General features: G+C 39.6%; 3 protein-coding genes across 10 annotated transcripts; 1 reads left to right on the top strand and 2 right to left on the bottom strand.

Annotated features, from left to right (window-relative positions):
• Positions 1-328: 328 nt before the first annotated feature.
• LOC117452713 (uncharacterized) lies at positions 329-7,542 on the bottom strand. Of its 2 annotated transcripts, XR_011643835.1 has the most exons (6): positions 7,400-7,542; positions 6,804-6,852; positions 5,002-6,265; positions 4,278-4,406; positions 2,984-3,068; positions 329-1,005 (listed from the first exon to the last, which is right to left on the bottom strand). XR_011643835.1 is itself a non-coding variant. In XM_034091440.1 (5 exons), exons 1-5 carry the CDS (start codon positions 7,454-7,456, stop codon positions 957-959), a joined length of 312 nt encoding a protein of 103 aa, XP_033947331.1. In that variant the 5' UTR covers positions 7,457-7,542; the 3' UTR covers positions 329-956. The 2 variants fall into 2 exon arrangements, 1 of the variants encoding a protein (XP_033947331.1); XM_034091440.1 differs by lacking the exon at positions 4,278-4,406 and having other exon boundaries at positions 6,194-6,265.
• An 895-nt stretch (positions 7,543-8,437) lies between these two features.
• Positions 8,438-12,840, bottom strand: ykt6 (YKT6 v-SNARE homolog (S. cerevisiae)). Its single transcript, XM_034091460.2, has 8 exons — positions 12,642-12,840; positions 12,105-12,266; positions 11,800-11,882; positions 11,100-11,200; positions 10,911-11,015; positions 10,633-10,698; positions 10,278-10,379; positions 8,438-10,197 (listed from the first exon to the last, which is right to left on the bottom strand). The coding sequence occupies exons 2-8, from the start codon at positions 12,206-12,208 to the stop codon at positions 10,162-10,164; spliced, it is 597 nt and encodes a 198-aa protein (XP_033947351.1). The 5' UTR covers positions 12,209-12,266; positions 12,642-12,840; the 3' UTR covers positions 8,438-10,161.
• A 1,323-nt stretch (positions 12,841-14,163) lies between these two features.
• Positions 14,164-21,358, top strand: gck (glucokinase (hexokinase 4)). Of its 7 annotated transcripts, none has more exons than XM_034091475.1 (10): positions 14,164-14,188; positions 16,493-16,655; positions 16,761-16,930; positions 17,117-17,236; positions 17,359-17,454; positions 17,557-17,656; positions 17,766-17,949; positions 18,587-18,742; positions 20,195-20,428; positions 20,646-21,358. In XM_034091475.1, exons 1-10 carry the CDS (start codon positions 14,180-14,182, stop codon positions 20,791-20,793), a joined length of 1,380 nt encoding a protein of 459 aa, XP_033947366.1. In that variant the 5' UTR covers positions 14,164-14,179; the 3' UTR covers positions 20,794-21,358. The 7 variants fall into 7 exon arrangements, with proteins under 7 accessions (XP_033947366.1, XP_033947364.1, XP_033947365.2 ...); XM_034091473.1 differs by lacking the exon at positions 14,164-14,188 and adding an exon at positions 15,849-15,961; XM_034091474.2 differs by lacking the exon at positions 14,164-14,188 and adding an exon at positions 15,849-15,979 and having other exon boundaries at positions 16,776-16,930.
• The last annotated feature ends 217 nt before the right edge of the window (positions 21,359-21,575 follow it).

Here is a 21,575-nt window from a genome sequence, read left to right as displayed (position 1 = left end):
CTTGCACCAAATCACATTCCCATTCAATTACTTCATTTAGCTCCGCTCTGTAGTTTCTTTTTTAAGTAGCAGGACTGGTTCTGAACACCGGAGGCAGGCAGGCACAAAGCACGTTAAGCTCGGTGGCTGCTGTATGAGCTGATGAAATAATCTGAGAAAAACGTTTCAAAAGGCTGAGTTTTCTGCAAAAATCTATTGCAACGTTTGTTTCTCATACCAAAGCTTAAGGTCAATAAAAAATATGCCATGAAACAAGGGAAGAAAAATTATATTCATTGAAGCTTCATTACATTTTTGACTTAGTCATAAGCATTTACAGATATTCACATTGATGTAAAAAAGTCACAGTTTATTAGAGAGACTCAAAAGTCATACAGTAGTTACAACATCCTGATTTTAGTGTGGATTTCAAAGAAGACAATAGAGGATAATATAAAACAAAAATCATAGTCAGTTTTCTAATTCCAAAGTGAATGCTGTCTAAATACCCAGGGAGAGCTGCTTGGCTGATAGTCCTAATATATAACACTGGCAGCATTAGTAGTGTACCTAAGACATCTTAAAGAAATTAGAACAGATAAAAATAGAACCCATAAAAGAGGACACATTTAAATGCAACTGTACAAAGCATGCAGAAAAATCCACGTAAACTAAATTGACCACAACCTCTCTATCAGACACAGCTTGTTGGTCCCTCAGTAGTGCAGAGTCACAGACAAATCAGCACGATCTGACCTGCCAAACAAGTGTTAGACATCAACATGGAGCTCTGAGTCAACAGGAGCCCCCAGCAGACCGCTGAGGGAACACATCCACTCAGTTTTTTGTGATTTGACCTTTCATCTATAAGAAGGATCTTCTTCAGCGACATGTTGTCACTCTGGTGCTTTTCTCTGGGCTGTGTTTGCTCTCAGATTTTAGTCTGCACCATTAAGATCCAAACTGGCAGCCAGTCTTCACACAGACGTCCTCTGTTTTACTCTCACCCTCACCTTGCAGTGCTTTCTGAAAGATAATAACAAACAAGTGGTTGTTAGATCGCCTACAAACATATCCCGGATGTTGTCAAGCACCTGCGGCCGACATACTGCACCTCAGACAGCATTCCCTCTCGCCTTCACAGAGATGTTTTCGAATCAGTTGGAGCAAGTATTTTATTACTCATGAACACCTCTCTTAGCTCAGGATGTGTCCCAGCTGCCTTTAAACATGCCGTGGTGCAGCCATTACTTAAAAGGAAAAATCTCGACCCCTCCATTCTCGCAAATGTTAGGCCCATCTCCTACCTTTTGTATCTAAAGTCCTGGAGCGAGTAGTCTATGTCAAGCTGCAGTCGTTCTTAACCACGCATGGCATTCACGAAAAGTTTCAGTCTGGCTTCAAACCTATGCACAGCACTGAAACAGCCCTTTTAAGGTTTTTTAATGATCTGCTCTTAGCCGCCGACTCAGGTAGCCCAGCTGTCCTGGTGCCGTTAGACCTGACAGCTGCCTTCGACACTGGACCATAGCATCCTGTTGTCGCGGCTTGAACAATCCGCAGGCATCACAGGCTCAGCCCTTGCATGGTTCAGGTCTTACCTGACAGACCGTAGCTTCTCAGTGCAGCTAGGTGCCTTCTCCTCTGCTAAAGCCCCTCTTACCTGTGGGGTTCCCCAAGGCTCTATCCTGGGCCCCATCCTCTTTCTACTGTACATACTACCCCTACTGTAGGTTAAATTCTCACTAAACACAACATTCCCTTCCACTGCTACGCCAACAATGTACAGATATATCTGCCTCTCAATTAAAATGTCAATAACTGATGGACTGCTTGACAGAGATCAAATCCTGGCTGAGCAAAAATATCCTTAACCTCAACGAGAGCAAGACAGAGGTAATCTTTTTTGGACCCCAACCCCCAGCCTCTCTGGTTGATATTCAGGGCTCTCTCTGGACTAGCCTGCAGCTAGTCCAGAATGCTGCTGCGCGTCTACTTACTGGACACAAAAAGCGTGACCACATCACCCCAATTCTGGCCTCATTACACTGGCTTCCAATTTGGTTCTGAATTGATTTTAACCTCCTTTTATTTGTTTTTAAAGCACTAAATGGGCTGGCTCCGGCCTATATAGCTGAACTCCTCCATCGCTACACCCCAGCCAGAGCTTTAAGGTCTGCTGATCAGCTGTTGCTGGTAGTGCCCAAGACCAGGCTCAAAACCCGAGGTCACCGAGCCTTCGCAGTAGCTGGCCCTAGGCTCTGGAACACTCTGCCCCTCCATGTGAGGTCGGCCCAGACCCTAGGGGTTTTTTAATTTAATTTAATTTCAAACCTTTATTTATACAGATAAAATCCCATTGAGATCATTGATCTCTTTTCCAAGGGAGACCTGTTCAAGTAGTTCCACATGAAACATAAAAGCATAAACAGAACAACAAAAGGACATCATACAGCATCATTTACAAAATTATCCACATAAACAGGTACCAATAGCTTCCGATTGAGTAGCATCCAACCGAGCTTTAAAAACATTTAGTGGCACCAGATTGTTCAGTTTCTATTTAATTTGCAGACTATTCCAAGACAGAGGAGCTGCGCATCTAAAAGCTGTCTTCCCTAAGACAGTCCTAGCAAATCCTCACTAAAGACACACTTCTTCTCTCTGGCCTTCTAGTCAAAGCTGAATACGGCTCCTGACATTTCCCTGTGTTTTGTTTTTATATTTCTGTTGTAAATTATTGTCTTTTCTTGTTATTGTAGTAAAGTGTTTTTATTACATGTACAGCACTTTGGCTCGACCAATAATCGTTTTTACATGTGCTCTATAAATAAAACTTGATTTGATATCCCAATTGAATATGAAGTGGAAAAAGTGCCGATCGTGCAAGGTTATTGGTCTTTCTTTGATGAGCTGGGATACAAAGTCCAGACATGTGACGCTAACAGGCAGGTGACCAAATGACAGTTTCAAGAACGCTGTGTCAACAAAATGTAATTGTTACCTTTGTGGTGGCGACACCATGCACTTCCAGAGGACAGCGTAGAGAGCAAGTAGAAAGGCAATGAACACTGTGGCTGCAATGGCACCTAAAGCCACAAAAACAGACTTGTTATTACACAACAATAATCATGCCAATACATGAGGACACATGCACAATATGCAGCAGTGTTAATTTTGGCAGCTATTTTTGAGTTAGTCTTAGTCTTAAGACGAAAATGGTTATTAGTTTTAGTCACATTTTAGTCATTTCTATCCTTTATAGTTTTAGTCTAGTTTTAGTCGACGAAAACTCAAAACGTTTTAGTCTAGTTTTAGTCGACGAAAACTCAAAACGTTTTAGTCTAGTTTTAGTCCAGTTTTAGTCGATGAAAAATTACATTTTAGTTAACTTTAAGTCAAAATGTTTTCTCTCTTTAAACCAATTCAGTTAGGCAAATACAGGTATCTGAAATTGGAATCAAGGTGACCGTATCAAGTGTTGAAATTTGTAAAGCAACATTTCACTCTCTTAACCCTTTACTTAGTTAGTTTGATATCTCTCACATTGGTGCAATACTGTTGTGTTGTCCTTGCTGATCCTCTAAGGTAAGGATAGTGCATACACATAGATACAAGTGGTACTGGTAACATAGTGGAATGTTCTTTACTCCAAGTCAAGAACCAAAACATTATTTTTTTTAGCCTTATATTTATTTTCCGAAACCTCCAATAAAAGTGAAGACACGTATGCCCAAAACAGAGCAATAAATGATGAACAATGACATGACACCTGAAGTTTTGGATCACGAAAATTACAGACTTGAGTTAGCTCAGTGACTCAAACTGTAGTCCATTGTAGACTCTCTACATTTATCAATGGTGTGTCAGTAACTTGTCAGAACAGAGGGTCATCCCTCACAAGATGCAGTGCAAAGCAGTAACTTGTATAAATTATAAAGTATAAATTGTTGTATAAAACTATCCCTCACCTTAACATTATACGTTTCTGTACCTACAAATAAAATAAAAATGTTGAAAGTGCATACAGTACATACCTATAGAATAAGATAAACCTTGAATAAACTTGGCCTTATAAACAATCAGAGGGAACCACCTCTGTAGTGCACTCTCATATAAAGTAACAGACAAAGTACAGACATCCGTAGTAGCATTAACAACTTTTTAGCCTACTGATCTCTATTCAGTTTGAGGAAAGCACTTCTCCTCTTATCGAAGGTCTCTATCATAAGGATGAAATCCTCATCCTCAACTGTACGGGCAGGTAGACCGGTGCGTCCAATCCACTGGGCAATGACCTTTTCTTTGGTGCCTTGTTCCAGCGAGTCTGCTTTATATTTTGGTCCTGAGGAAGAGAACGCTGCTGGGATAGTTGACTGTTTATTCTTTGCACCAGGTTGCTGTTTTGGAGTACTCGTCTCTGGGATCTAGGTGAGGAAAAATAAGATTGCATAATTACTCCCTATACAGAACTACAACGCCTACAGATGAATTCCAATTAATTAAATGTAGGCTAATCCCTTTAAAATATGCCTTTGGTAATAGTATTATCATTAAAATATAGTATATCAATAATATCAAGTTTAGATTTTGAAGATTCTAATTATGTGATAATACAATACAACTAGCCTATTATATATGCCTACCTGGCCTTAGAGATAAGAAAGTATTTTCCAAATAAATTGCCGTGTACTCTTAAAAAAACACACAATAATTGCAGTGACTAGATAGTTATTGCAATGCAAGCCCAGCCAACATTAGCCTGGAACTTGCCAGAATCATTCATTTGCTACCGGAAACTGAAAACGTGTTTGCAAGAAAGGCTAAGCTAACATAGATAGTTAGTACATTTGCCTCTAGTAACTAGTGACTAGCTAGCAGTCTGCATTGGCAATGGCAACTTGCAAATGCAGACTGCCCAGTAACATAGACTTAACGTTAGCAAATGTATATGCTTAGTTAGCGTTACCACATACGAGTTAGTTACGACTTATCATGTAACGTTACAGTTAGCTAACTTACCGTGGCATAAATAGCAGGATGGTGCGCCTTCAAGTGCCTCTTCAGGTTAGTCGTATTCTTCCCAACTAATTTGAAGCCACATGGCGTCTCTCCTTCGCCCGCAGTTGCAGTGCAGTGTGTTTTATTTTCTACCGAGTTATAAAGAAAGTTGGTCCATATATCTATTCTTTTTTTGCGACTAAAAGCGCTTTCGCTGAATCCGTCATCTTCACTGTTTGGATATCATCACCACCTGTGCTGCTGCAGTGAAGCTGGGGTGGGCGGGGGTGAGTGAGGTGTGCAAATTCCCAGAATCCCAAATAATTCAACCAATGACAGGGATGCATTTTGAAAGAGAAGACGGACAATTGGAGGAAAATAATATCCTGCATTTTTAATGTCCGATAGTCCACCCTTAACACCTTCGTCTCGTCTCGTCTCGTCAACGAAAACTACATTTACATTTCGTCATAGTTTTCGTTATCAAGAATCTATTTTTAGCTCGTCATCGTCTCGTCTTAGTCATGTAAAAAAGGTCGTTGACGAACATTTTTCGTCATAGTTTTCGTTAACGAAATTAACACTGATTATGCAGGGTTGCATGGTTCATTGTATCTTCAGCAGAAATAATTTGTTTACCTACTTTTCATCCTGGTGATATAGGTGAACCGGTTCCCTCACAGAAAACATATGCTACATTTCATGCTTTTAATTGACCTATCCATCTCCCCTGCACTGTCATAATCAAATAAACATCGGGGGTATCTTTTTGGTGCTTTGGGGATTTCTCCTCTTCTGTAAATGTCATCTTTCAGAGCTCTGCAGCCTGCCTTCATAATATTACTGGGGGCCTGAGGAATTTCACTGCCCTTTACCAATATCTGGTTTAGTGACCTGACGCTAATGGAAGCGTTATACACTTATGAATATGTCTGATGAAAACGCTGCTCTCAAAAGGGAGTATATTTAAAAATATATTGGTGTTGGCAAACAAAAATAACCCCCAGAAATTTGGTCATACATAAAAGATCTGGCAAATAAATTGTTTTGGAATTGTGTAAAGCTTGCTTTGCTGCTGGTGGTTCAGCTCAGTTCTCCTCTGTTTGTAGGCTGACCCCTGAGGGAAATACACTTTGTTTGCTGTTGACCCAAGTCAGGTGTTTCTCTCCGAAACAGGTCGTGCAGGGTCTGTAAAGACATCAGATGTTGTCACCTGGGATGATTCCACTGCTGCTAGTTAAAGAGTCCTCTGTGTGTGAAGGACGAGTAGCAGCTGCAGTTGAACCTTTTAAGGGGGAAAAACATAGTGACAAATAACTGTCAACAGCGCTAATATAAAACGCTGTGAGAGATACATTTTCCTACATAATTTATAATTAGTGGTACTACTTTACAACTCAGTGACTCTATTGACGGGGGAAATAATGTAATATGTTTAATTATAGGCATTCTTGGTGTTTATAAAATATAATGTTCATGTAACAACCATTTTCTAAATGAACAGTTACAGGTTTTGTCTGTGAACATAGAGCAACACACAGTATGTTTCCTTTGTCATATTAAATATTTTAGCCACTTTGAAACTGGGCCATTTGCCATGCATGGCTCTAAATAAAAAATAGTATCAATTGCCAGTCATCTAAGTTGCTAGATAGAATTTACATGAGGAGGAATTCACCTTTTGTCTGCCACTTCAATCTGATTTAGGTAATGTGGACAAACATGTAGTTAATCTTTGTATAAGAATACAAAATATGACAACTTGTGACTTTGACAAAACCAATATAAAAAGATAGGAAGAAATACAACTCTAAAAATCTCACCATTTCTGTGTTGAGCATTCTGTAAAAGTGTCAGATCTGAGTCAACCATCTGCAAACGCCCAAAACATACATGTTTGAACAAAAAGGGAAGTGGAGCACAGGGCACTGAGAGGACACACTGATCGGATACTTGATTGTGCAATTTAAAAAGACAGGCATTAACCACAGTAACAATAGTTTAAAATACACAGAAAAAAACAAAGGTGAAAGTAAAGTGCTGAATCAGCTGATGTAGACACCGTGCTGCAGGAAGTCCAACAAAGAGGAAAATCAGAGCGCTTAGGGCAACGACAGGCAGCAAAGATAAGAAAACGTGCCAGATAAGAACTGATAAGAAACACACATATTTCCAAAAGAATCATGTAGAGATACTTGTTCCTGCAGCTGGACGGTCAAACAGTCTAGGTTTAGTGTAATAATGCTCACTGAAGACTAGTAAACAAGTGACACAGTTATGGGTCAGGTTGTAACCGTCGTAAAGAAGCACTGTATCCCGAGAGAGAGGCTCGTTCCCGGATCAACAGGTTTGTTTTGGTTCGTTGTTGCTCTTCCGTAGGAACCAAATAAACGTCTGATTTTCTATTTTAGCTTCTTACCATCGAGCTGTTCCCGCCGCTAGTTACAGTCCTGCTCCTTTTTACCTCCGTCCACATTTTTGAGGCTGTGTGCGGTCAGACTTCATCCGTCCATCATGTTTTCCTCTCACCCGAGAAGGACGCGCGAGGAGCGAGGTGCGCCTCTCGTGCTGCATTCAAGTACTTCCTTTCAACTCGTACTTTATATCTGGCACAGAAAAGAACCTCGGACCGTGTTGTGCAAGGCTGTTCTGTTCGACTGAAGTAAGGGTTGTAAAAATTGTCTAAAGTTAACGATCGAATTATTTGTGTTTTTAATATCAATCAGGCGTTTCCTCTACGTTTGGGGTGGAAAGTAGTTTGTGCATTTACTAAAGTATGCTTTCCTTCAGTGCCCCTTTATACTTCTAATTATCTAAAATCCAAAGTAACATTTTGTATTTGTACTTTATTCCATTTATGTTACAGCTTGAGTTTGACACAACACTCATTAATAACTTTCAAAATATTCGTAGCTTTTCTCCTTTTGATTTATAATTTAGAGCAAGTCTGCAATGAGTAGCCTACTTTTACCCCTAATAAGAAGTACCATTCTTAATGCAGTATTTGTACTTGTGATGGAGTAATTTTACAAGGATCTGAATACCTCATCCACCATTGCTCTATGCGGTATCTTGAGAGCAAAACGGATTTTTGAGAATTCATCTAATTTGTTACAATATGAAAAATGGTAGGCCAGGTAACATTTAGCCTTAATTCGGTTCCTTAATGGATTCTGTTCATATTAAAGTTTGATATTTCCTACAACACGTCATGAAGGGTGCATCAGCTTCTGACCTTCTTGTGGAGAGGCGCAGGTTTCAGTTTGCCGAGTTAAAATATGAATGTTGAAAAAGATACTACTGTTGACACTCAAAGAACAAGTTTACCTTTACATTGTGTTATAGGATTTCCTGCAACACCTCAATGCCAGCTTCCAGTAGGATGCTATCATGTGTGTTTATCAAGCCAAGATGGCATGTTCTGTAAACAATCAGAGTTCCAAAAACAAAAAGTGAATACAGACAGAAAATAACCGTTTATTAACTGAAGTCTTGGTTTTAATTTTTATCAGAATCAAAGAATTTAATGTGGACTGTTACATACATGTTTTCAAATTTAGCACATTAATTGAGGACATTTTGGAGAAAAAAAGCAATTCATCAAATCTTAGGAACATCCCTCGACACACTTCACATGAGAGTTAGTGATAAGGACAAAGCATAGTCAAAGGTTAATTCACCTTCCTTTATGAGAAATTATTTAAATGTATCCTTTCCACTTTAAGAGAAATATGTCATCAGTCTGCAGAGATATTGCACAAACGTTTACACTGTAAAAGCAGAAAGAGCAATTCAGGTCACACACATAAATACACACCAGTCCTCACACACAGGCACTCAACACCAATACAGCCTGCATATGTTGTATATCAACATCTCAGACACAGCTAAAAGAGAGCAGTGAAACATCTAAAAATACACAACCCAAGGCATCTATCTCTAAGCTGATCAGCAGTTCCTGAAGAGACATTTCTGCATACAAAGTAAGCAGTGCTGTCAGTAAAAATTAGGAAGTCAATTGTGGAGTGTGTTAAAATATGAGTTGGATGTGAAATCCTCCAATTTGTCCGACCATTTTTCAGACATTCAACAATAAGAAGCCAGAGAGTGCAGCGGCAGTCGAGGGTTCTCAGAATCACAACAAGTGATGGTAAATAGATCCAGGGTTTGAGAGGAACAGACGGCCCCCCCTGCAGAGCTCTGAGTGTGCTCTTGAACTCTAAAGTGTTGCGTTTGGCAGTTAACAGTGAAAAGCATGGCTACAGTATGTTAAGTAGAACAGCTTGTTGTGCCGTCCTTTTCATGACAACACATCATTTCTACAACAGCACACAGGGTTGCATGTTAGCCGCAATAAGGCTACATTTATGAAGAAACATCCCTCTACACTTAGCATCTTTCCTCCCTTCCTATCAGCTTTAAGATGCACCATCATTCATTACGCACTCACCCAAAGTGGGAATGTTTAAAGTTTCATTTAACACTATGAGACAGAGAAAAATCAAAGAAATCATGTAACTTAATCCAGTATAATACATTTTCAAAATCATTGTGAAATTCTGATGTCACACATCCAAGCAGCCACCCGTTGTGCTGGCTCACATTAGAGTTGTTTTACCTCGATACTGAGGCTCATCGGAGGAATACAAGTAAATAAACAAGGCCACCTAGTGGGCAACAAAGGTTATGCCTGCAAGAAAAAACGGTTTAACCGTGACGCACGCATCTTTAGAAATCACTACATAAGACTTTGTGATTGTCAGAGTTGTCTTGAAGCAGAAGCACAATTGTGGTTAAGAATTTTAATAATTGAATTCAAACTATGAGCATTCGTTTCAATCTGATAACATTAAATGGTTTGAGGACGTTTATACAATACATCACCGATACACAACGTCACACTATTATGTCTGCAGCTGGTATTGAAACACCACAAGATGTTTACCCTTTGAGGGGTAAAAATCAAATGTTATTTCTTCCCCAGACCAAACCCCAACACTTCAGCCCCCATCAGTCTCAGTCTGGACAGGTCACATTTCCACCTTTCATGCTGTTATCCTAACCTCCTGACCCGGATGAAAGCGTCCTTTCTGTCCTTTGTGTTGAGAGCTGGTGGCTGGTGGGAGTTGTAGGAAAATCAGAAAGGCAGAGAGGCGTGTCCTCGAGGACGAGGCAGCGGCATCACATGATTTCACAGCAGGAGTTCTGTTTCCGTGCCTGCAGGGTTAACATGCAAACAGTCAGGCATCTAAACAGTTAATGACCGTGTCAGTCCAGATAATAACGCCATCACTTACAGTCTTGTAGAAGGCTTTGGACTGGTTTCCAAGGTGCTCCGACTTTGCCACAAGATCATCCAATTTCTCTCCTCTCTCCAAAAGACTTTCCATGGTGTTGTGCTACAGATACAGAAAGGTTTGTTAATCACACAGAGTGCAACCGGAATGCTACGTTATGGCTCTGGCATGTAGAGGTTGCCCAGGACCTGTAGCTTGCTTGTTTCAGTTTTTAGTATTGTGTGCTTTCCATATCCTACATGTGTATTCTGTTATGAAGAGAAAAAACTAAAATCTTCTGATGTTTCTATAGAAAAAGGAATATCTATCATCCTCTTAGTTTAAGTATGCAGCCCGTGCTTAGGGAGGTTTTTACCAAAATGATCTTTGTCTCATCCAGCTCTGCCTGCACTTTGGTCATTGCATCTGCTTCTTTGGGGTTCTGGGGGAAATAAACAACAACAAGCGGCCAGGTACAGTATCATTAAACAGCACTGATTAATTCATATCTTTCGCCTTTAACTCAAACCACATTTCAGTAAACAGTGTAAGATGACAAAAGACACGTTAAGGAAATGCAATATATTTCTTCATACTCCTAGGCAACAACGGTTTCCTTTGACATATTTCCTAATAAACACATTACACACCGACCTGGTATTTAGAAAGGTGAATATCCAAGGCTTTGTAGTTTATGGTGTCAGGATTACCAGAGGGCCATTCTATACTGTCCACTTGCCTGGAGAACTCTTCTAATACCTGGAAAAAAGCCAAACAACAATATGAAAACTGAAGCTGACGGCAAAGTGCAAGAAGTGTCTATTAACATGTTTCTATACCCACCTTGTCTAGCAATGTGAAACAGACTCTCTGAGGGTATTCAGTATCTGCGATGACCACAGCACCCAGGTTGTCATTTCTTACATACACATGGCACAGGTACTCTGCAAATAGGAGAAACCATGGTTAGTATGATGAAAACAGAAGTGTGATAAAAGCGGTTCCTGGTTTTAGGGTACGGTTTAACCCAGAACAAGTTGGCTGGCTTTGTTAAGAAAAGCAGAAGTAAAAGTGATATATTTTAAATAAATGTTACTCATTGTAATATATGGAAATCATTTTGATAATAGGGGGTGTTAATGGGTACAGCAACCAGACCGGTCTCTTCAAGAATAGCTAACATCGACAGAGCCTGACTTATTTATTGTTTACCTGACTGACCTTCCATTTAAACTGTTTATACATATGCATGTTTGATATGTTAAGACACACAGGAAACATTTGGAGGGAGAGGGGTACCCAAGGTTCCTGGTCAGAATCAGGGACTTCACATGTTGTACGATGCACATCTTTACCACTCCCCCACCAGGATGCTGATTAAATTGTAAATATTAACTTTTGCTTCACTCACAACAAAGTTCTTACTGTTATATAAACTGGGTGGCACCAAACAGAGAAAGAACAGGATAAGTGCTGAACAACACTAAAGCAAGATATGATACAACTTTAGAATTGAACCTGAGCAGAAGCTGCTAATGTTTACCTTGCTCTTTGACAGAGGCACGACTTCCTTGTGATGTCCGTTCAACAATCAAGGCACTGGTGAAGGTCATGAACTCCTGAACACTAAACAAGCCAAAACAATAAGGTCACCAATGGAAAAGTCCCCACGTATGATTAGGCAACAAATTAGACTATACAATGTATTTTCGTATGCAATTGCTTTAAACCCAAACAAAACTGACGTGTAAAAGACCACAGTGTTACTATTATAATTCTCTCTCCATCTCCACACAGAACAAAAGAGTCCAATACAAATAGGTCAGATGATATATACAGGGGACCGACCTGGAGCGCTGAAAGAAGCTGAAGGAGGAGAGGTCGTAGGCCGATTTGAGGAGGTTGGCTTTGGTCCCTCCTTTGTGGTGGATGCTGATGCTGTAGAGCTTCATGCTGCCGCCGTGAGAGTCCTGGTCAGTCAGTCACAGCAGATACGATCACCCTGATGATCTAATTTGGAAGACGAGACAAAGTCACATGAGAGCATAATCCCTCATCCAGTTTAGCCAGCTAGCCTATCTGCTAACAATATGAGAGCTAAAGAAACTTGAGAGGTAGCCTACAGTTGACAAGAGCTAGCTTAGAAGTGAAAGTAGCCGCCTTATAGCTTATAGTAGCTACCCAACACTCGCTTAAGTACATCTGTTTCTCAAGGAAACGACACATGTGATAAGTGACAGTAAGTGGTACAATATTACCACAGGCTAGGTGCCATGTAAATGAAGTTTAAAAACGTGCAAAGCTAACTTATACTTCTGAAATCAAGTTTAGCATGCTGCTAGCTACACATTCTATCAGGTCTCCGTTAGGCCTTAACGAACTTACCAGACAAATCAGCAGCAAACCGTTGGGTTACCGTCCAAACAACCGAATAAACTGTTTATTCCACATAAACTGAAACTTGTTGACATATAAAGCCGCTGTAATGTGGCTTTATCACACTGTTGTTGACACTAACCTAGTACTTTTCAATATGACCAATCACCACGTCACGATCCTGAAACGGTGCGAGGTTATAATTCCTCCGGTGGAGCACTTCATAGTCTGATAGGAAAGGTTCCTAGGAGAAGGTATGACATTTTTGAATAATATTGAAGTTTTTCAACAAATACACAATAAAATATGTGTTTCAAGAAGAAGAAAAAGAAGAAGAAAACCAAGCCCTCATGTCAGTTGAGCAATGCAATGAATGTTGATTATGAAATAATAATGATTAAATTCATTCATAAAAATAAGAAGGATACTCTTTTTTTCTATTGGACAATTTTAGATCTTTGTCGATAATGAAGATACTGGGTCAAAATATTTAATTCTGGTTTTCCTTTTTTTTTAGTCCTTCCTTTGTCATTTTACCTAACAAATTACTTTGTTAGACTCGTTTTTTTTAACATATCTATTAATTAATTTCTATTCATAATATAACATTTTAATAGGAACCGTGGAGCCAAAGAATTTTATTGTTGTTTTTACCAAAAGTAGCCTATTTTATTTAAGCGTGTTGTTGTCGCTAAAGTAGCCTATTCAAGTGAGATTTTCTCGAGTGAACAGTTAAAAAATAACCTATATTCTGTTTTGTTCTATTGTAAATAGCTTGGTTACCCTCTGGGTCTAACTTTTTGTCTACCAAAAACATGGCACTCTCAATTGATGTTTTCTCTGGTAATCTTGCTCCATTAAACAATTTGCTCCTCGCTACTTAACTCGGTGGTAAGTGTTTTCCATGGCAGAGGTGTGCCTGTAATTCATTTCCAAGGTAACACAATAAAATCGTTTTGGCATGGAAACCGCTAAGCCTTTATCTGTTGACAGGACTGCTGCTCCAGAGGAAGAAATGCCTTTTTCCTTCCTCGAGTAAATGTTGGCTGGGTTAAAATATTCAGGTTATTAACAAGGCCAGCTAATTGGAGGCTTGCTCAATATTTGTGATGCTTTAAACGTGGTGTACAACCCTCGAAGGAAGACTTGGATGCAATGTTTTATTGAATTGTTCTTGTTTAACTGAGTGTTGGAGCTGATGGTACGCCAGTGCGTCGATGCGGGCCAGATAACTACAAGGAAGAAGATACAATCCACAGGTTAAAATAAATGCATAGGTTTTGTAGGAATTAAGGTGAATACTTAAAAATGTAGGCTTGAATTTACTGCAGATATGTAATCGTGTTTTGGATTGCTGATAAAACATTATGTAGGTGAGACGTGAAGGATTACATTTTCTCTGCACCTCATGCACGAACACCGAGTTCAAATACAATTAGAGCCGAAAACTGGGAATCTCCAAAACGATTGGGGAAAATAAGGACATTTCTACAGCAGGGCACAGATGGTCTGCGGGACATTAAGGATTTAATCCTCGTTGTGATACGATGGATAAGGTAACATATCTATCTACCCATCTATCTATCTATCTATCTATCTATTTATCTATCTATCTGTCTGTCTGTCTGTCTGTCTGTCTGTCTGTCTGTCTATCTGTCTATCTTACAGTAATATAACAGTAAGTGTCATGAGCTTTACAAGGAGATACTTGTGGTCCATGATGTAAACAAAGTTTTCTTTAACTTCAAGCTACTAAAGTATACATTTACAGAGAAATGTATTTTTTGAAAAAAGTTATCTGTTTCATTCTGAAAAGACAGTTAGTTGTAATCTAATGTAGATGACATTACTAGAAGTAATACATTATTTAAAAAATAAATGTATGTGTCAGTGACATCTCTCCTACTGACAGGGCACTAGGGGAGAGGGTCACTGTCACAGCCAGGGGTCAGAGCTAAAAACAGTAACAATGTTTTGGTTAGGTAAACTACTGGAGCTGATAAGCACACATGGCCTTCACTTTGTTAGTTTTAGAGGTCATTCATTGCTGTTACTAATTTTAGATATGTTACTCATTTTACAAATGTTTGCGTAACTCTTAAGTTTATTTAAGCAACCTTGCAACATTGGATATTGCTCAAAAAATAAAAAAAATAAAATGATAAATTCAAATCACAGGGTTCATCTTTAAATGTACGTGATTATCCTTGTTGGTCACAGGTTATATCTTGCACATTCTTCACACTGAGGAATTATAGTGATTAGTTTGAGATTATGTTTTCTTTTCATTTGTTTAACCTAATGAACGAGGAAACATCTGTGACTTAAAGGTCTAATTTTCAAGAGTTGGCCTGGCATTAATAGCAGGATTAAGCTACAATTTCAAACAAGCAACATAACGCAGAGTACTCAAAACATATATTTTTTTGCATAATTATAAACATTTGTAAAACTTTAAAAAATGTCATGATGACAAAGTATTCATAATTAATGAAGTTTATAATAAAATAAGATAAGATAAGATACCTTATTAATCCCAATTTGTTATTACTAAAGTACACTGTATTTGTGTATGTTATTATGTCTAAGGGCAGTAAGGGCATGCCTTGAACAAGTCTGAGTGTGATTTGTCAGTTATGATGGAGCTTCATATAAAAACAAGTCATAGATGAAATATAAGAATACATATGTTAAATTAACCTCTTCCAAATGCCTGCATTAAAACTGAACAATCTATAAAACTTGATTCTTACTTTGAAGAAAGTAGGTCATGTAGACTTTTGGCTTTTTGGGGGGGTGGTATACTCTGTTTGTACAGCATGTGTGTGTGGGTGTGTGTGTGTGTGTGTGTGTGTGTGTGTGTGTGTGTGTGTGTGTGTGTGTGTGTGTGTGTGTGTGTGTGTGTGTGTGTGTGTGTGTGTGTGTGTGTGTGTGTGTTAGGTCTCATCCAGAGGGAGGATGGCTCTACGGAGAAAGAGTTAGAGGAACTCAGAAGCAGTCGCCCCAAATCACTGGTGGGCGGTGTGTGCGTGCGTGTGCGTGTGTGTGTGTGTGTGTGTGTGTGTGCGTGCGTGTGTGTGTGTGTGTCGTGTTGATTCCAGGTGGCCAGATGGGGTGATTTTGGGTAGGGGTTGGTATTTGGTGTTGCCAGCCCACTTCACCTGAGCATAAAATCAGCTGAGGTTCTCATTCAGTGCAACTCACACTTCACTGACTCTGCACACACACAAGGTGGACACACACTCACCGCACACCTAGAAACACTTGCAGAGACTCATTTAGTTAAAGCTGGGAAGATGCCCTGTGTCAGCTCTAACCCCAACCAAATGGTGAATAAAATCCTCTTGGTAAGATTCACTTTTCTGTTCGACGAGACTTTGTAAAGCTTTAAATCATTTGTAACGTTAGTATTGTTAGAGATTTGTACTTTTATCCCATGTGACTGTTATGTGAATTAACAATAATCTTTACACACAGACTGCACCATGTTGTTTCAGAAGCAACTCTGGGTGAGAAGCTTGATTGTATTAGTTGTTCAGATGCTACTTTGTCCTGTATTTACTGAAAACATGGTTGTCTGTGGCAATTCTGAAGCAGAAATTGGAGTCCTCAGCAATTCCTTCCTTTGTGTTGTATTGTAAAGTAGTGTTTTTCTCTCTTTTCATCTCATTTGTTTGTGCTCTGATTCCTTCTCTGCTGTTGCCGCTTATGATTTTCCTTTCTTGTTTTGAAACCTCTTGTAGTTTTGAAAAAGCTGTTTCTCAGTTTGGATTAGAAGCGTGTTTCCAGTGCATATATGTATATATATACCAATAATGTCGAATGGCCTTTTAGAGAAATCTTCTCTGCTCTTGTTGCAGGTAGAGGAGATCCTGTCAGACTTCAGTTTGAAGAAGGAAGAGCTAAAAGAAGTCATGAAGAGGATGCAGCACGAGATGGACCGAGGATTGCGTTTAGAGACGCACGAAGAGGCTAGTGTCAAAATGCTTCCAACATATGTTTGCTCCACCCCTGAAGGATCAGGTAGAAACTCATTCTTTCACCATTAGAGGATTGCATAGTTGTTTTTTGTTATCTCATGATTATCACCTGTGCAGGTAAAGCCATTATGTGCACGTTCAGATGTAGTGTGTGTTTTAGCAGAAGTGGGAAATTTCCTGGCTCTCGACCTGGGGGGGACCAACTTTCGCGTGATGCTTGTGAAGGTGGGTGAAGATGAAGAGAGGATCTGGAAGGTGGAGACCAAGAACCAGATGTACTCCATTCCTGAAGATGCCATGACGGGCACTGCTGAAATGGTTAGCATGGCCATTCTTTTCCAGTGTTATCCATGTTCATGTTTCCTCAGGTTATTGTGTTTGACAATTTTGTATGTTCAAAATTAAAGATTGCCAAAAAGAAATGTATTAAGGTCGTTTTTTTATAAATACAGAATGATATTAGAATGATAATTTTTCCACATCTCATATCCTCTCTTTCTGCAGCTTTTTGACTACATAGCAGAGTGTATGTCAGACTTTTTGGACAGACATCATTTAAAGCACAAGAAGCTTCCTCTGGGTTTCACCTTCTCCTTTCCAGTAAGGCATGAGGACATTGACAAGGTAGGATGTTATACATTGGACATACTTTTAAACAATCCCAAGATCGGTCAACAGAGCAAGACCTATAAAAGTTATGTATCTTATATTTCCTTAATTTATATTTATATGTTTTCTTTCCACAGGGTATCCTGCTTAACTGGACCAAAGGCTTCAAGGCTTCTGGAGCAGAAGGGAACAACATTGTTGGTTTACTCAGAGATGCTATCAAGAGACGAGGGGTGAGTTCCTGCTTATTAGAAGTGTCTTTTTCTTAATAAACAAGACCATTTTGTGTCATCCGTATACAGCTGGATGACTCTAAATATGATGTCGTCATTTAGGACTTTGAGATGGATGTGGTTGCCATGGTGAATGACACAGTAGCCACCATGATTTCCTGCTACTATGAGGATCGCAGCTGCGAAGTTGGGATGATTGTTGGTAAATAGTAACACGTGATATTGATATGCACTCATGAACATGTATCCATGCACAGACATGTAGACTCAAGCATATTTAAAGTGTGTTGTTTTGCTTTTCTTGACACCAGGCACTGGTTGTAACGCATGTTACATGGAGGAGATGAGGACTGTGGAGCTGGTGGAAGGGGAGGAGGGCCGGATGTGTGTGAACACAGAGTGGGGGGCGTTCGGAAACAACGGGGAGCTGGAGGAGTTCAGACTGGAGTACGACAGAGTGGTGGACGAGAATTCCATTAACCCCGGACGGCAGCTGTGAGTGCATTCAGTTCAAAGATTCAGTCACATACATAAAAACCTCGTCATTCGTTTGACCCAACTCCACATGTTTACCAACTTCATCTACCTTAAGTGTTTGTGCTCATAGTGATATGTCATTAAAGGTTCTCAGATTGAGAGATTGACGTTGTATTTTAAAGTCTGACAAACACTTCCTCCCTCATTGTATTATTGTTTTTCTAAATCAATCATCCTTCTGCGGCAATACTCACCTGACTCTCACTTGAGCTCTCTGTGTGGTTGCTAAGCTACCAGTTGTTTTTCCTGAGGATGACTGTAAATGGCCAGAGCCCTCATACGTCAGTGGTCAGTCAGTGTCAGATTAATGACCCCTCTCCTCTGCTTGCCATAGTGCCTGTAGGCCTAATGGCTGTTTACCTTTTGCACTGGCAGTCCCTTAACACAGACAACTGCTGAGCCCAGCCTCATTGAGCCTTTTTAGTACTGACGTTGTCATCTTCATCCGTTCCCCTTTTTTTAAATTACATTTTGTGACGTGCACTTGCTTCCTGTTCCTTCCCCAATTTCAACATCCTCTCCTTGAGTTCCCAGCCTTCCTATCAATATGTATTTATAGTTACCTGTCTCTTCTCTTGTTTTTCGCCTCTGGTAGATATGAGAAGCTGATCAGTGGGAAGTATATGGGAGAGCTGGTCAGGCTTGTTCTGATGAAGCTGGTGAATGAAGACCTGCTGTTTAACGGTGAGGCCTCAGAGCAGCTGAAGACACGTGGGAGCTTTGAGACGTGCTTTGTCTCACAGATGGAGAGGTGAGCATCAATAAATACTGCCATGGCTGCTGTTGTCCTCCCAATAAGACAACTTAAAAACATAGATGAATGTTTCCTATTAGACATTTGACAAAAGAGGACTTAAAATGAAGATGATTACAGACAAACATTCATATCATAACCAGAGAGGGAAAGAAACACATGAATATAATAACAAATAATAATAATGTAAAGCCTATTGTGTTATGTATCCTAATGACATAATCTCACATGACAGTGTTGAAGGGAAATAGTAGGAAGTAGTGCTGCGTACCTGGACTCACATTCAGGTTCAGGTCCGGACTCAAGTCCAGAGGTTCAGGTTCAGGTCCGGACTTATAAGTCCGGACCTGAACCCATGGCTTGTGTCAAGTTGTGCGAGTAACTAAAGTGAACTTATTGTGAGCTAATTATCAATTGAACATTAACTCATAATCAACTCAAATTCAAACTCGTCAGGTTTATTGTGCTCCCTTCCAACTTGTGTCTACATTTCTCTACAAAGTACAAATGTAAAAAAAAAACATTTTTTGCCACTTAGTCTACAAATGACTTATGACAGCAACTACAGTGAACTACTACAAAGTTCAAACATTTATTTCATTTACCAAACTAAAGTAACCAAACAGTCCCTGAGCTGACTGAGCCTCAATCCCTAAAACGTTGCTGAAAGGTAGAGTGTAGAGTAGACTATACGCATTACACTGTTACACACCTACTATACAGTATACACTACACTGTAGTGACTGTACAGTCAGAGTGTACTGTACTGTCTGTACACCATGTCTTTTCTACAACTCTACATGTTTACATTAAACAGTACATACTACATACATAGTGATGTACATACATACTGTTAGAAATTAAAATCAATGTTGATATGGCGTAATTTTGAATTAAATACACTATTTAATTTAAATCAGTTTTATTCTGAAAATCCGGAAGTTCACACTATTTACTTAATACTTTTATTCTGAAAAGTCTTCACTTCCGGTTAGCATTAGCATGTGGCGAAACGCTACGTTTTCAAACCGTGAATCGAAGGTGAAATGACATGTGATGTTGTACACTGAACACACTGGGATTAGCACTCATTTATTGACGCTGAATAACGTTTATCAGGGAATGTTTAAATAACCACAGACACCAGAATATACGTAAGTGCCAGTTTTTTTGCGAGTCCAAGTACCGGTTCCTGACGTTCCGGTTTTAACCGGACTTGAACCGAGACTTTTTACAAGTCCAGTACCGGTTCGGCGTACCGGTACGCAGCACTAGTAGGAAGCAATACAAAAAAGCTACAATTCAGTTGTGAGCTACTACAATATTTGTAGACAACTAATTAGACATTTAAATGAATGCAAAATATAATTGGTGTTTTTTTTTATACTATAAATACACACATTTGTGATATCAGCATTTATGTATTGTCAACTTTTGCCTTTTTTTCAGTGACACTGGGGACAGAAAGCAAATTTACAACATCCTGTCCTCGCTGGGTGTTCTGCCGTCAGAGCTGGACTGTGACATTGTGCGTCTGGTGTGTGAGAGCGTCTCCACTCGCTCTTCACATATGTGCGGCGCCGGGCTTGCAGCTGTGATCAACCGGATGAGGGAGCGACGCAGCCAAGAAGCCCTGAAGATCACAGTGGGGGTTGATGGATCCGTCTACAAGCTGCACCCATGGTGAGGAATCCATGTTTGAGACTTTCTAATATCCCAATTTTTTATATACCGGAAAATACTTGGTGATTGATTAGATGTACCCAAAATGCAGTGCTTGTGGACTTATATTTAACTCCCCAAATCTTTATTGGAGTAAATCAATCTTGATTGTATGACTAAAGAATAGAGAGAATGTGGAAAAGAAGTTGGAGATTTGACAGTTTTTCCTTTATCTCAGGTTCCGTGTAAGATTCCACCAAATTGTCAGGGACCTCACGCCTCACTGTGACATCACCTTCATCCAGTCGGAGGAGGGGAGCGGTCGTGGAGCCGCCCTTATCTCAGCAGTGGCCTGTAAGATGGCTGCCTGCATGCTGACCCAGTGAACTGAACTGTGATCTGAGAACATTGATGACAAGTCATTCACAGATGGTAGCTCCGGCCTTTTTCGGGCTCTGAGGGATGTGTGCCGGTCAAGACACCCACAGCTGCACGATGTACAGACAAGAAAGCAAGCTGTATTTTATTATAGTATTTGGTAGCATTAGACCAGATTGTAGTACACATGTAATGTTTCTGAATTTGTGTATCACTGCCTATTGATAATATTTGGGTATGAACTGGTCCATTTCAACAATGGTTAATGTTTGATTGGGGATATGGTATAACACCCATGCAAACCTGTTCCTTACATTACTTACATGACATGTATAAGCCAGGGACTCCATTTGTAAATGCTGCTACGATCTATGACTAAACCAAATATATTGCTTTGTTATGTAGTGATTTCTGTTTGTGAGAAATGAAATATTCCTTTGTCATGTATATTTAAATTATACAGATCTATATGTATATTTAGCCAGTGCGTTGTAGTTTCCAAATGTGCATGATGAAAAGTGCTTTCGATTTGAATAAGCCCAACTTTAAATAAAAATGCTTTCATAAACTCAACTATTATATTTAAATGTATGTAAATATCAGTTTAATTACCAAATACTATATATAATACCACAGCTGAAATGGAAAAGCAGATGTTTTTTATGTAACTTATTATCACTTCTATTTCTACTGGAATAGCAAGTGCTGTCTAAAGTTAGTTAAGACACATCTTCAGTAGTATCCCTACTTATTTCACTTGGTGATACACCCGCTGCTTAAACAGTTTTCA

Source organism: Pseudochaenichthys georgianus, chromosome 9 (assembly GCF_902827115.2).
Source record: "Pseudochaenichthys georgianus chromosome 9, fPseGeo1.2, whole genome shotgun sequence".
NCBI lineage: Eukaryota > Metazoa > Chordata > Actinopteri > Perciformes > Channichthyidae > Pseudochaenichthys > Pseudochaenichthys georgianus.
The sequence above is the reverse complement of the archived record's forward strand: the minus strand, read 5'-3'. Positions and strand labels throughout refer to the sequence as shown.

What these genes read in the sequence shown, in the direction of transcription:
- gck (XM_034091471.2), top strand. Translation starts at nt 15,929, where the DNA reads ATGCCCTGTGTCAGCTCTAACCCCAACCAAATGGTGAATAAAATCCTC. An exon ending in CTCCACCCCTGAAGGATCAG is followed by an intron (nt 16,656 to 16,760) that starts GTAGAAACTCAT and finishes GTTCAGATGTAG; the next exon opens with TGTGTGTTTTAGCAGAAGTG. An exon ending in GTCTACAAGCTGCACCCATG is followed by an intron (nt 20,429 to 20,645) that starts GTGAGGAATCCA and finishes CCTTTATCTCAG; the next exon opens with GTTCCGTGTAAGATTCCACC.
- ykt6 (XM_034091460.2), bottom strand. Translation starts at nt 12,208, where the DNA reads ATGAAGCTCTACAGCATCAGCATCCACCACAAAGGAGGGACCAAAGCC. An exon ending in GTTTCACATTGCTAGACAAG is followed by an intron (nt 11,016 to 11,099) that starts GTGGGTATAGAA and finishes GCTTTTTTCCAG; the next exon opens with GTATTAGAAGAGTTCTCCAG. An exon ending in CCAAAGCCTTCTACAAGACT is followed by an intron (nt 10,198 to 10,277) that starts GTAAGTGATGGC and finishes TTAACCCTGCAG; the next exon opens with GCACGGAAACAGAACTCCTG.
- LOC117452713 (XM_034091440.1), bottom strand. Translation starts at nt 7,456, where the DNA reads ATGTGGACGGAGGTAAAAAGGAGCAGGACTGTAACTAGCGGCGGGAAC. An exon ending in GCGGCGGGAACAGCTCGATG is followed by an intron (nt 6,853 to 7,399) that starts GTAAGAAGCTAA and finishes GGGCGTTTGCAG; the next exon opens with ATGGTTGACTCAGATCTGAC. An exon ending in ATGGTGTCGCCACCACAAAG is followed by an intron (nt 1,006 to 2,983) that starts GTAACAATTACA and finishes ATTATCTTTCAG; the next exon opens with AAAGCACTGCAAGGTGAGGG.